General features: G+C 42.2%; 1 protein-coding gene across 1 annotated transcript in view; it reads right to left on the reverse strand.

The window, feature by feature from the left end:
- Positions 1-11167: 11167 nt before the first annotated feature.
- The window catches only part of ATP8B1 (ATPase, aminophospholipid transporter, class I, type 8B, member 1), a 64399-nt gene continuing 61003 nt past the window's right edge, over positions 11168-14563 (reverse strand). Inside the window, exons 26-27 of the mRNA XM_008586096.1 lie at positions 13966-14096; positions 11168-11822 (exon numbers count right to left, since the gene is read on the reverse strand). Of these exons, the coding sequence (XP_008584318.1) occupies positions 11598-11822; positions 13966-14096 (356 nt within the window). The 3' untranslated portion in view covers positions 11168-11597. The remainder of the gene's footprint in view (positions 11823-13965; positions 14097-14563) is intronic.

Raw genomic sequence — 14563 nt, forward strand, 5'->3', positions numbered from 1 at the left:
GGGCCCCAGGGCTCACCGTAACCCGCCGCAGGACCCCGTTTATGGCGCTTGACGCCCGCGCCGCCATGTTGTCTCCGGGCCGCTTCCGCTTTCTCCTCACTCAGCTTCCGGCGTCTCCAGCTTCCGGCGTCTCACGCGGCTCCTCCGGGTGTGGAGCGAGACCGAGGTTCGCCTTATCGCGGGAAAGCTGCCTTCCCGGCGCTGTCCTTGAGCAAATTCACGTACACTTTAAAAGAGCTTCTACATACAGTTTTCTGCTTCTCAAAACAAGCTTCAGGGATGGCTGGTTAGCTCAGTTAGAGCGTGGTGACGCCAAGGTCCAGGGTTCGGATCATCTTACCGACCAGCCACCCAAACTGAAAGAAAAGTCACGCTTCGGAGAGAGAAGCATCTGGATGCTCATTCTTTAAGGAAGGTGAATAATGACTCTTGTGCAGCTAGGGCACTGAAAACAGATACATTACCACAGAACACAGGACTCTAATTTTCTGGCTTGGTGACCCTGGTCAAGTTCCTTAACCTGAGTCACAGATGTTTTGACTGTAAAATGATAAAAGCCCTTCTCTGGAAATGTTGTGAAGATGATATTAGATCAAGTATACAAAAAGCTAGTATGTACTTGAAATCCCATAAGCCTTGTGAATTAGGATATAAGTGGCATTAATAGTTAATCATTATCATTGTTTTGATCCGTGATCATGCAAGATTCAAATCTTCAAGCTTTCAACCAAACTGCTGAGGGCTGCTGGTGGACCTGCCCCCCCTGCCCCCCATCCCTTTCACGCACACGTGAATGTGTCCCTGGCCAGTATTTCAGAATGTCTTAGACTCTGCAGATCCTTCCCACTGCCCCACCCTCAGCAAACAACCTGTCTCTTCCTTCAAGCCACTTAATAGGAGCTCTCTGACAGCCCTCCCATGAAACCTACAAACTTTCCTGCTTCAGCACCCACCCACTGCTTCTAGTACAATACAAATAATATCCTTCCTCTTGCCAACCTCTCCGCCTGTCTTCTGGATTTCCCACACCCTGCCAATGAAATCTCCACACCTCAGCCAGGGCGAACACTTAAAAACAAACACCATCAATTCATTCTCTATCTGGCAACCTTCCATGACTTCTTTTTGTTTGCAGGATTCACCCCAACATCCTTACAAGCTCACCAGGCTGTATATGCTCTGACCTGTCATTGCTTTCTAAAGGACAAATAACTTCACCCAGGCTAGTTTCTTCACTGAATTGACCTGGGTATGATGTGGGATTTGGGATAGGCTTTAAGATGAGGACAGAATCGAACAGGAAAGGAAAATTTCTCTATAGAGGTGGGGAAACTTTCAAAGCAGAGTTAATTGTGACCTCTGAAAGCAATGAAAAAGAAGTCCTGTAGGTTAGTTTGAAAACAAGCCATGTATCAGGAGTTGAGGCTACTAGGAGGTTTCTAGGGGGTCTCAGAAGCCCGGCTGATGATTTATTTATCTTTCTTTTATATATATATATATATATTTATTTATTTATTTCTGTCAGAGCAGGACATAAAGTATTTTCACTTCAAGCCACAAAATCCTAAGAAATAGCCCAATCTTGGACAAATCCAGTAAATTTATTTTTATTTTATTTTTTATTTTTTTATTTTTTGTCTTTTGTCTTTTTCCGTGTCCGGCAACGGATCGCAACCCTCAATGTTGCCCCCGTACCGGGCCAGGGACCGGCAACGGGATTGCAACCCTCGGCGTTGCTCCCGCGCCTCGCTCAGCCAGTGAGCGGGAACCGGTCCGTATGTGGGATCCGAACCCTCGGGCAGGAGCGCCGCCGCGCTTCCCAAGCGGCACACTATCCAGTGCGCCACCGGGCCGGCCCCAGTAAATTTATTTTTTATTTTTTATTTTTTATTTTTGTCTTTTTTCGTGACCGGCAACGGATCGCAACCCTCAGTGTCGCGCCCGTACCGGACCGGGACCGGCAACAGGATCGCAACCCTCGGTGTTGCGCCCGCACCTCGCTCAGCCAGTGAGCGGCCGGTCTGTATGTGGGATCCGAACCCTTGGTGGGAGCGCCGCCGTGCTCCCAAGTGGCGCACTGTAGCAGTGCACCACCGGGCCGGCCCTAAATCCAGTAAATTTAAAAGAGCCCTTCTGGGTTCATATTTACTCAGTGTTTGCAGTGAATTTTTTTTTTAAATGAAACAATTGATTTTACATATCTGTGGGGTACAACATTGAATATCAATACCCGTGTGCAATATGTGATGCTCTGCAGTGATAACATTTTGATGCAAGTGTAGAGAAAATATAGGAAAATGGTCAGGGTCCTTCAGATGTTCAGAATCTTGTCGCACATTTGATGTAAATATGCACATGCACCCTAGTGTTCCTTGGTCATTGTCTAATGTAATTGAGCATGTGTACCCAGGTGTCCTGGGTTATGGACTTGAGTATAAAGGATGAGTGGCTCTAATCCACAGAGCCCCCTGCCCCTGGGGGAGACCACGAGGAGGCCACTATTGCTGCTGGAGGCTGTTGCTGCAAGCTGTTGCTGCCAGTGCCCCCGGATCGTCTGAAAGACTGCTGCCTCCCCACCACCACCACTGCTACTGCTGCTGTAGGTTGCTGCTGCTGCTACTGCTGCTTCTGCTGAGGACTGAGCTCTGAGCTCATGTCATCTGCTAATGGCTCCCGGGATCTTCCCCAATTACCTAGCTTGTGGACCTCCATGTGGAGGGTCTGGTGACCCAGCCTGGCATGCGAGGGGTCTGGTGACCCAGTCTATACAATAGGTTTGAAGGGTCTGAGCCCTGGGGCTGACAATACAAATAGAAACTTAGTATAACTAAAATAATGAAACGATTTGGCTTTAGTTATGAATGGCCCTAACCAGACAATTAGCATAGCTATTGTTGTAACCCGACAATTGTTGTTGTCATGTAGCTTTACAGCAAGTTTTCTAGAAACTTGAACCAAAGCTGTACTTTTAGAAATAGTCCTTTATGTTATTTTTATTAAGCTCTTCAATGAGCATAAAGTTTTTGTGATGGTCACACAAAATTTAAATAAGGAAGGTGAAGGTAGGTGGGAATCCCCAAATGGATAGTAACTGGAAACCTCCTATAGGATTTCCATAGACTTTTATTCATTACGTAGCTTGGCTCAGCAGAACCATTTTATAATGAAACTGCAAGATGACTCTCGGTGGGCAAATCAACCTCTATTCTAAAGGTTGATTCTTATCACTTAGGAGAACTGATTCCAGATGAGAAATGAGAGGCTAAAAGATCCTCCCATGTTGATTTCACAAGCCAGATCCATAATTTTAATTCGCTCATGGAAAAGAAACAAGGAGACATTCCAGAACTTATGACAGCCCTTGAGACTGATTGCTGTTATTTAAAAGCATCAGGGTCCATAGGAATGTTGAAAATCTCTTCAACTGGAGATCCTAAACAGTTTATCTGGAGTGAAGTAACCTATATCCTGAATTTGGCAGGCGTGCCCTGGGTTTTTAACCACCGTACTTGGTTGAGAGGTTTAGATTTCTCTCCTTGTTAGAATTTCCCTTCTTCTTATATTTATTGTAAATATTTGCCTAATTTTATTTAGGTCTGAGATAAAATTCCTAAATACTTTAAAACTATGAGAGTTATTTCTTCCCATGCATGTTATTACTGAAATCAGCTGAGCTGATAATTGATTAGTCAGTATAAAGGCAAATCCTTACTGATCTTTGAGTCTGAATCATTCTCTCAAATTCTGTTGAAGCTTTCCACTTATTTGACATGACTTTAACATGTTACTCAGACAATTCTGAGAGCAGAGAAAATATATGTGCCTAACAAGACACAATGCTCTCTGTCTATAACTGTGAACAGGAAGCCACCATCTCTGTCAACTCCCGATCACCCAGGAGGACAAAGTGAAAAGCTGGGAGTTGCTGCTGTAGTGAGAAATTTGTGGGCTAGGGAGACTCTCAGTTTGGCAGAATTTTTTTTTTTTTTTTATTAAAGATGACCGGTAAGGGGATCTCAACCCTTGGCTTGGTGTTGTCAGCACCACGCTCAGCCAGTGAGCAAACTGGCCATCCCCATATAGGATCCGAACCCGTGGCCTTGGTGTTATCAGCACCGCACTCTACCGAGTGAGCCACGGGCCGGCCTTGGCAGAATTTTTTAATGGAGCAGGAAAATATTATCTCAAATTATCTTTTTTGACTTAAAAGACATTTCTATTTTTTATTTAATTTTTGGAATATTCTTATAGTTCAAAATTTTTTAAATTGTAGAACTGTGAGAAGATTATTCCATTTTTTGAAGTCTCTTTTGTATCTTTCTAGAGTTTTTTTTTTTTTTGGTGGGGAGGGGAGTGCAATGGCTAGCCAGTAAGGGGGATCCAAACCCTTGACCTTGGTGTTATAACACCAACCAGCTCTAACCAAGTGAGCTAACTGGCCAGTCCTAGAGTTTCTTGATGAAAATATGACTGTATTGCTTTCAATCTACCTTCTTTGAACCAACATTCTTCCTGCCTGCCTTCCTTTCTTCGCTTTTCTTTAAATCTGTTGTTTTGAAGTATACATAATATACAAGGTGGACATATTTAAGGTGTGCAATTGATTTGTTTTGATGAACGTATATACTTGGAAACTGTCACCACAACCAGAATAATAAACATATCTGTCATCCCCAAACGTTTTCTCAAGCTCCTTTGTAATCCTTCCCTCATGCATTTCCCTAAAGACTAATGATGTTGAGCATATCTTCTTTGTTGAAGTGCGTGTTCAAATCTTTTATGGGTAGGAGGTATGATTCAAGGATGAATCTGCTATGATTTAAATGTGCCCCCCAGCACTGGCCCGTGGCTCACTTGGGAGAGTGTGGTGCTGATAACACCAAGGCCATGGGTTCGGATCCCCTTACCTGTCATCTTTTTAAAAATAAATAAATAAATAAAAATAAATAAATAAATGTGCCCCCCAAAGTTCATGTGTTGGATACTTGAATGCCATTGTAACAGTATTCAGAGGTGGGGCCCTTAAGAGGTGATTAGGTCATGAGGGCTCTGCCTTAATGATTGGATTAATGTTGTTATCACAGGAGTTTAGCCCCTTTCCTCCCATCTCACATATGCTCACTTGCCTGTCTACTTTCTGCTATGGGATAACATGCAAGAAGTTCCTCACAAGATGTGGCTCCTTGATTTTGGACTTCTTAGGCCCCATGAGCCAAATAAATCTCTTTTCTTTATGAATTACCCAGTCTGTGGTATTCTATTATAGCCACAGAAAACACTAAGACATGATCCAAGTTCATTTTTTTTGCATGTTTCAGCTCCAGTTGTTGAATAGGCTGTCTTTTCTCCACTTCATTGCCATTGTACCCTAGTCAAAACTCAGTTGTCCATGTGTGTATGGATATATCTCTGGGCTCAATCCTGTTTCATTGATCTGTTTGCTATTTTTAGGTCAATACTCTGCTGTTTTGATTACTATAACTTTATAATAATTTTTGAGATCACACAATGTTAGCCCTTCAACTTTTTCTTTTACAGAATTATTTTAGCTATTTTCTTTTGCAGAATTCTTTTGGCTAGGTTCTTTGCATTTCCAGATGAATTTTAGAATACATTTGCCAATTTTTACAAAAAAATCCTGTGGGGTTTTGGTTGTGATTGCATTGGCTTTTCTCATTTCATACTGAATCATGGAGAGCTTTACTTATTCTCCCTTAGCTTCCATTATAATTTCATTGTATTCTGTCACCAAAATATACTTTACTTCATTTAACCAGTCCCCTGTGATGGATTTCTAGCTTATTGCTAATATTTTGCTATTACAAACAGTGCTGCAGTATAGCAATTGTATGTGTCATTTCCCCTGTGGGCAAGTATATCTGCAGGATTAATTTGATCGGTGAGACTGCTAGGTCAAAGGGTGTATACCTTTAAAATTTTAATGAATATTGCTAAATTGTCCACCCTGGGGTTTCATCATTTTATATTCCTATCAATAATAAAATACGGGCTGACTGGTTAGTTCAGTTGGTTAGAGAGTGGTGCTGATAACACCAGTGGCTAGGGGTCAATCCCTGTTACTGGCCAGCTGCCAAATAATAATAATAATAATAAAATAGAAGGCCTGTTTTGCTATAGCCTTAACAGTGCATTACTAAACTTTTTCTTTTTGCCAAATTAATAAACGAATATGGTCTATCAAAATTATCACGACTGATCTGCATTTCTTTATTACAGGTAAGTGTAAACATCTGTTCATGTGTTTAAGAGCCATTTGTATTTTTCTGTGGCTTTTTTGTTCATGATTTTGCTGCTATGATCTGAATGTTTGTATCCCCCCACAAGATTCATGTGTTAAAATTCCAACCCCCAAGGTGATAGTATTAGGAGGTGGGGACTTTGGGAAGTGATTAAGTCATGAAGGATTAGTGCCCTTTTAAAATAGAGTCAATAGAGCTCATTTGCCCTCCCACCATGTGAGGACAGAGCAAGAAGGTGCCATCTATGAACCAGAGAATGGCCCCTCACCAGACACCAGATCTGTCAGAGCCTTGATTTAGGACTTTCCAGCCTCCAGAACTGTCAGAAATGTTTGTGTTGCTTATAAAGCCACACAGTTTATGATATTTTGTTATAGCTAGCCTAAACAAAAATATTTTTTGTTGGGTTTTCGGAATTTTTCAGTTCCAAGAAAGTGTTTATATATCAGGGAGATTAGCCCTGTCAGATATGAATTGCAGATATTTTTCCCAACTCACCATTTGTCTTTGCTTATCCCTTTTTTTTCTTGCTATAAGGAAGGTTTTTATATTTATGTATTTAAACTTAGCCTTTCCTTTGAGGCTTTAGAATTTTTTGTCTTAATTAGACTACTCCAAGACTATATTTGAATTTTATCATGTTTTCCTTCTGGTACTTCTATGGGATTTTTTGTTTGGTTAAATATTTTATTTTATTGGAGTTTATTCTACTACAGTGTAAGGTATTCAATTTCTGTTGCCCCAACACCATTTATTTATATATAGTAAATTTTCACATGTGGTTGAATCTATTTCTGCATTTTCTATTTTGTCCCATGTAATGTTTTTGTATACATATATCTTATTGGTTCTGTTTCTCTGGAGAACCCTAATACACACATTAAACACACATTCCTCATTCTCCCTTCCCAATAGCCCCTGGCAACCACTTTCTGTCTCTATGGATTTACCTATTCTGGGTGTGTAAATAGAATCATACAGTATGTTACCTTTTGAGTCTGGCTGCTTCCACTTAGCATGTTTTCAGTGTCACCCACATTGCAGCATGTATTAGTGCTTTGTTCCTTTTCATGGCTAAATAATATCCCATTGTATGTATATACCACATTTACAAATTTATCTGGGGGAGTTTTGTTGTTGTTTTTTATATTTTTATTTAACATTTTGATAGAAAATTATTTTCTCAACATACAAAGGAAAACATCACAAATTGAATTTAAAGTCAATTGATAAAGAATAAATTTAACACATAGAGATTAATATCCTTAATGTATAAAGAACTCTTAAAAATGAATTAGAAAAATCTTAACAGAAATTTGGTGAAAGACATGAGCAGACAAGTCATACACCCCAAAGAAACACACATGGCTAATAAAAGCATTCTAAGATGTTCTTGTGGGCTGATGAAACATGCACAATCCCACAGTTCCTGCCTCAGGATCCCAGGCATGCTCTGTTGCTTGCCTCCATGCATCTGTTGATGAACATTTGGGTTGTTTCCACCTTTTGGTTTTTGTGAGTAGTGCTGCTATGAACATTAGTGTGTATTTGCTTGAACACCTGTTTTCAGTTCTTTTGGGTATATACCTAAGAATGGAATTGCTGGGTCATATGGTAATTCTGTTTAACTTATTAAAGAACCACCAAACTGTTTTCTACAGTGGTTGCACCATTTTACATTCCAACCACCAATGTATGAGGGTTCTAATTTCTCCACTTATTTTATTATTTTTATTATTATTATTATAGCCATCCTAGTAGGTGTGAAGTGGTATCTCACGTGGTTTTGACTTGCATTTTCTTTGTTGGCTAATGATTCAGCATCTTTTCATGTTTATTGACCATTTATATATCTTCTCTGAAAAAATATCTATTCAAGAAAGATTATTTTTATTTTTTTGGTGGCTGGCTGGTACATGACCTTGGTGTTATAAGGCTGTACTCTAACCAACTGAGCTAACCAGTCAGCCCCCCCAAAATCATTTTTACAGTGTTTATATTTAAGGGTCCCAACCTCCACTTCCTCCTGCAGTATACCTTGTATTGCTCTCAGTGTTCTGATAAGGCTTTGTTTTTATAAAGGCACCAGAAGTTTTATTACAGCCATAACTTTCTAGCAGATTCTGACAGAACTTTTAGAAGCTGTCTTGCAATTTTCCTAAGCTTCACTCACATCACACGAAAGCAGCAACTGTTAAAATATATTTAGATTCCACTAGGGTACATTTTGCTATCACACTGAAGTCTCTGGAGAATAACTTTATCCCCATCAGATGTTATTACTGAGTAGTTTCTGGTACTGAACATGACTAAGAACCTTTAGGTGGTGCTCTTTGGTTTAAAACATTAATCCCTCAAACACCTTAAATACAGTAGCTGTTTCAGTCCATTTTGTGTTGCTGTAACAGAATACCCGAAATTGGGTAATTTATAAAGAAGAGAGGTTTGGGCTGGCCCTGTGGCTCACTCTGGAGAGTGCCGTGGGTTCTGATCCTATATAGGGATGGATGGTGTGCTCACTGGCTGAGCGTGGTGCAAACAACACCGTGCTTAGGGTTGCAATCCCCTTACTGGTCAGGAAAAAAGAAAAAAAGAGAGAGAGAGGTTTATTTGGCTTACGATTCTGGGACAGCTGCATCTGGCACGGGCCTCAGGCTGCTTCTACTCATGGCGGAAAGTGGAAGGCAACAGGCGGGTATAAGCAGATCACATGGTGAGAGGAAGCAAGAGAGAGAGAGGAGGTGCCAGGGTCTTTTAATCAACAAACTCTCGTGGGAACTAATAGAGCGAGAACTCACTCATTACTCCCCCCTCCCCCAGGGAAAGCATTAATCCATTCATGAGGGATCCGCCACCATGACTCAGTTTCCAACACGGCCACATTGGGGATCAAATTTCCACATGAGTTTTGGTGGGACAACACATCCAAACTCCATCAGTAGCATATTGCAGGGAAAGGTGGCCTTGAATTTTTTAGGGCTGATCTCCCAGGTCTGCTCAGAATTTTTCTTGGACAATCTCTGTTGCAGAAGCTAATAATCTGCCCTGTCTCCTCCCACCCCAAGCACCCCCAGACTGATCCTTTCTCATCACCTGCTGCTAACTATGCCTCCCAAAGAAGTCCCCCATCTCTGTCGAACAGAGAACTCCTTCTCAGGGGCATTATCACACCTCCCTAGGAATGTCATTGTTTTCCTTGTATCCAGGAGCTACCTACCTGTCCTGCTGTGGGTCATCAGACTCAAACCTCCTCCAGCCTCACACTGAAGGTCCCCCACCTCCTGCTTACCTGTACCCCACCCCCTTCAATTTCCTTGCTCATTCCTCTTTACTCATTTTTCTGCCACCTATTCATGATGTATTTCTAGACTATCTGCTCACTTCAAGGCCTTTTGGTTGAGGGTTACCTTTTCTCTCATTCTGACTCCGAAGAGTTGAGGTCATTTGGAAAAACCATCTTTGTCTAAGTATACTAAGATGCACCCTTCCTGGTATAGACTGGTCCCTATCAACTATAAATACCCTCTGACTCTAAGTCTGATCACCTCTTTCCAGTCACTTCTCTCCTAACGTTCGGTATGCTGTCCCCACCTTTATTTTTCATTATCAAAGGACTCGTAAGTTCGTTTAGAAACCTTGTGGGACTAGATTCAGCTGTCATATACCCCCGTCTTTAAAAAAATATATATATATCCAACTTAAAAAATATTTTAAAAGCTATACTTTCCAAATATTTTACTAAAACATTTATTTTTTAAACAAAAATATACATTCAATCTCAGGCTTATAGAATATAGAAATAATTTATCCAAAGCAATTTGCATTTTAAAATTGTTAATATTGCACCCAACAGTATAAGTCTTTGACACATTTGCATTGTCAACCTTTCCCACTTTTTCCAATTTGCAAAACAGGAGAGAAATCTGAAACTGACAGAATTACACAAGCTAACTTTTCTGTAAAAAAAAAAAAAAAGAAAGAAAGAAAAACAACTCTTTATTTACAAGATAAAGAAAAGTTGTAAACTTTCATAAATTTTACTTCCATAGAATAAAGAGCCATACATTCTTTTATCATACCTAGAAAATGAACTATATACATTTTGTGATTTCCTCTTAGGAATTCAAAGGGACAGATGTGGTGAACCTTTGCAGCCTAGTGGTAAAAAACAGAATTAGTGAAAACACTTCTACATCTTTACTAGAATATGGAAACTAGTGTGTGAAAGACGCAGGATGAGAAAAGCCTCTGGGAAAAATAACATTTACCTGTTTCATGATTATTTCCATAATTACTTAAAGTTATCGTCAAACTTAAAAGGATACACTCTTCTGCAGTCTTAGAAAGGTGGCTACCAATAGACTTTTCTCTCAAGACATAAGACAAGTGAAAAAGAGTGAGGTCTCTGTTCAAGTCCCTTATAAAATACTTTACATATAGGCAGGCACAAAAGTTTGCTTTTCAAAAAAAAAGCTTTGCAAAATATTCTGCAATTTATCACTGATATCCTCAGTTTTAAAAAACTGGTTTTTTCAAAAAGACCATAAATATTTAGATGCCCTTTCTTTTTTTTTTTTTTTAAATGAAAATAGGGAAACAAATCAATTGGTACTACAGGAAGGTGCTAAAATAATGTCAAAGCATGTCATGTGTTATTTAACCTGGTAGTAAACCAAAACTGGACGGAAACCCTACACTTATGACATTTAAAGTAGTTTCCCTTGATTGAACTGAATTATTAAACCAATATGAGAACACGAAACCATGCAGCCTACTAACAACATTGAAAAAAACATTGAACCACTTAGTTTCCAGATGAACAATCATGAATCTTCTGTCATTATTATAAATTAAAACATCTTCGTTAATAAGGTGGCCTGGGGAGAAGGAGCCTCTGAGAAATTCATGCTGAAGATCACAGACAGGAAAATTTAATTGTGATTTGATAACACAATGTGATTTGAACTGAAACATGAGACGCTTTCTAAATTTGTTGTCCTAGACTGAGACTGCAAGAAAACATTCTCTTTGAATCACAATGAACACAACCAGTTGAATAATAGGACTTTTTAAACGGTATGCTTGGCTTTGCTATTGATCAAGAGCCCAACCCAAATAGTTTGTTATAAAGGTTACTGTCTTCAGTATCTTTGTGACAAATTCCATCATCAACAATGACAAAAAGTCCTAGGGCTGGCGGGTTAGCTCGGTTGGTGAGAGCATGGTGCTGACACCACCAAAGTTCGGGTTTCGATCCCTGCACCTGCCAGTGCCAAGAAAATAATAAAAATACAAATAAACAGGTCCTGAGAGTCTCCGGTGAGGGCGGACACGTCCTCAGCTCTGCACGGTCCGCCTGTACTCGGCGGTGCCGTCGGCCACCACGGCGTCGAGGGGCGAGCGCTTCTTGCGGATGCTGCGGCCGGACGAGATGAGGTCGGCGTAGCCGCGCTGGTGCGAGAAGGCGTAGGCCGAGCGCCGCGACGACACGCCCCGGCGGAACGCGCTCTGCCGCCGCTGCCACTGCTCCTCGGCCTTCAACCGCTTGCGGTGCTTCTGGATCTAGGAAAGGACAGAGATGACGGGCAGTGTTGAAAGGCAAAGTCTACGACGCGGAGGAAGCCCGGCCACACGGGCGTGGACAGGGGCCAACACCGCTGGGCCACCGCCCCTGGGGCTCCCCCACACCGGTCTCGTTTGATACGGGCACCCCCGCCCCCGCTTTACAGGAGAGGACATGCAGCGCGAGAGGCGCTGGGTAGCATTTCCAGGTCACGCAGCTGGAAAATGGCGAGCCAAGACGCCCCCTCCTAAGCCAGCGCTCTTTCCAGTTCACGGATCCGACGGGTACAGGTGTGTGAGCCAAGAGAAGGCTAAGTCGGCCTCTTTTCCTTGTCGCCACTGCATACTCTTGTCGCCGCAAAGGAACATCTGGGGGATACTGAAGTTGCCCATCTAGCATCTACTCTCTCCTCCTTTCTAAGGGAAATGAATATATTTGGGGACCCGCGTCCCCACACAGCGACGTTCCTCGTGGGGCTGGGGCTAATGGGAGCCCTGGCTAGCTCTTAGTCCGAGAACAGGCATGGGACCCAGCTGGCAAATGAGACCTGAGTGAAGTGTGCCAGGGCCCGTGGGTGAAAGTTCTCAGGCTTCTAAGGGAAAGCTACGGAATAGCCGGTCTCTTATCTTCCCCTGGATATTGACGGGTCAGGGTGTGATGTGGAGAACTGCTGTAGCCATCTTCCAGCTGCAAGATGAAGCTAGTAATGAGGATAGCAGAGGGAGAGATGGGAAGAACGCGAGTCCTTTTTTTTTGTTTTGTTTTGTTTTGTTTTTGTGACCGGTAAGGGGATCACAACCCTTGGTGTGGTGTCGCCCGCACCGCGCTCAGCCAGTGAGCGCACCGGCCATCCCTATATAGGATCCGAACTCGTGGCTGCTGCGCTCCCAGCTCCTCACTCTCCCGAGTGAGCCATGGGGTCGGCCCCCTGAGTCCTTTTTTGACATTAAGTCGCTCAATCAACTGAGCTTGAAGCCTGCTGATTATCATGTCAGTTGAGCTGATACATTACTGTTGAGACATTTTGAGTCACAGAAGTCGGCCTCTTTTCCTTGTCGCCACTGCATACTCTTGTCGCCGCAAAGGAACACCTGGGGGATACTGAAGTTGCCCATCTAGCATCTACTCTCTCCTCCTTTCTAAGGGAAATGAATATATTTGGGGACCCGCATCCCCACACAGCAACGTTCCTCGTGGGGCTGGGGCTAATGGGAGCCCTGGCTAGCTCTTAGTCCGAGAACAGGCATGGGACCCAGCTGGCAAATGAGACCTGAGTGAAGTGTGCCAGGGCCCGTGGGTGAAAGTTCTCAGGCTTCTAAGGGAAAGCTACGGAATAGCCGGTCTCTTATCTTCCCCTGGATATGGACGGGTCAGGGTGTGACGTGGAGAACTGCTGTAGCCATCTTCCAGCTGCAAGATGAAGCTAGTAATGAGGATAGCAGAGGGAGAGATGGGAAGAACCCGAGTCCTTTTTTTGTGTGTGTGTGTGTGACCGGTAAGGGGATCACAACCCTTGGTGTGGTGTCGCCCGCACCGCGCTCAGCCAGTGAGCGCACCGGCCATCCCTATATAGGATCCGAACTCGTGGCTGCTGCGCTCCCAGCTCCGCACTCTCCTGAGTGAGCCATGGGGTCGGCCCCCTGAGTCCTTTTTTGACATTAAGTCGCTCAATCAACTGAGCTTGAAGCCTGCTGATTATCATGTCAGTTGAGCTGATACATTACTGTTGAGACATTTTGAGTCACAGCTTTCTGTTACTTGTAGCTCAAGGAATCCTGGTACAGGAGGTGACATTTTTCTTAAACAAAACAAAGCAAAACAAAAAGCAACAACAAAAAAACCCTCCAACCTATTTGCATTGCAAAATGTCAACATTGTAACTGTTGAGTTGAGGATATGCATATACAGGGGTTCATCATTCTCGTCTCCCTTTTGTTTGTTTGGTAATTTTTGTATTAAAAAACAAGCAAACAAAAACCCCAGTCCCAAAAGATTTATGTGCAAGATGGAGTTAAAGAAACAGTCATAAAAACGTTCTTACCAAAGTTCCATGAGCTTAGAATTTTGCAGGAAAGGTGTTAAGAAATACTTTGATTTCTGTGAGGGACACTCAGAGTTAGGGGGGATTGTATTTCTATATACCTTATCACTTTCTGATGGCCAAATGGTCATTGACAAGAAACGTATGGCAATGACGGGCAGCAAGCACACGGCAACGGTCAAAATGATGGTCAGCCAAATGTATGGCTGTCTCAGAGCATTTGAAGCTGTGCCTGTAAAGAACATGGGAAATGAGTCTCAGTGGTCCTTTTACCCTAACAGCATAGCTAATAGTTCAGAATGCACAAATGGATTATCCATGTAAAGTTTTATAACCAGATTGGCCTCCCCAAAATATTCTATCACTGCTCAAGGAATGGGCATTTTAAAATCAGGCTAAGCATAGCAAAATAGGAAGGTAAATTCTTTGGAACAAGGCAAATGTATATAAGAGTACAAATAAGGAAAAGAGAAAGCGTGTTTGTTGATACTGCAGTGATTGAAAACACAAAAGTAGGCAGTCTTAGACTTTTGAATTTTTTCAGGAATTTTTTTTTTTGTGGATGGTCAGTATGGGGATCCGAACCCTTGATCTTGATGTTATCAAGAAAAACACAATCATAAAAGAAGCTCAGAAAAAAGTACAATAACTAAAATAAAAAATTCACACACACACACACACACACACACACACACACAC

The sequence above is a fragment of the Galeopterus variegatus genome, unplaced genomic scaffold (genome assembly GCF_000696425.1).
Source record: "Galeopterus variegatus unplaced genomic scaffold, G_variegatus-3.0.2 Scaffold3826, whole genome shotgun sequence".
Classification (NCBI taxonomy): domain Eukaryota; kingdom Metazoa; phylum Chordata; class Mammalia; order Dermoptera; family Cynocephalidae; genus Galeopterus; species Galeopterus variegatus.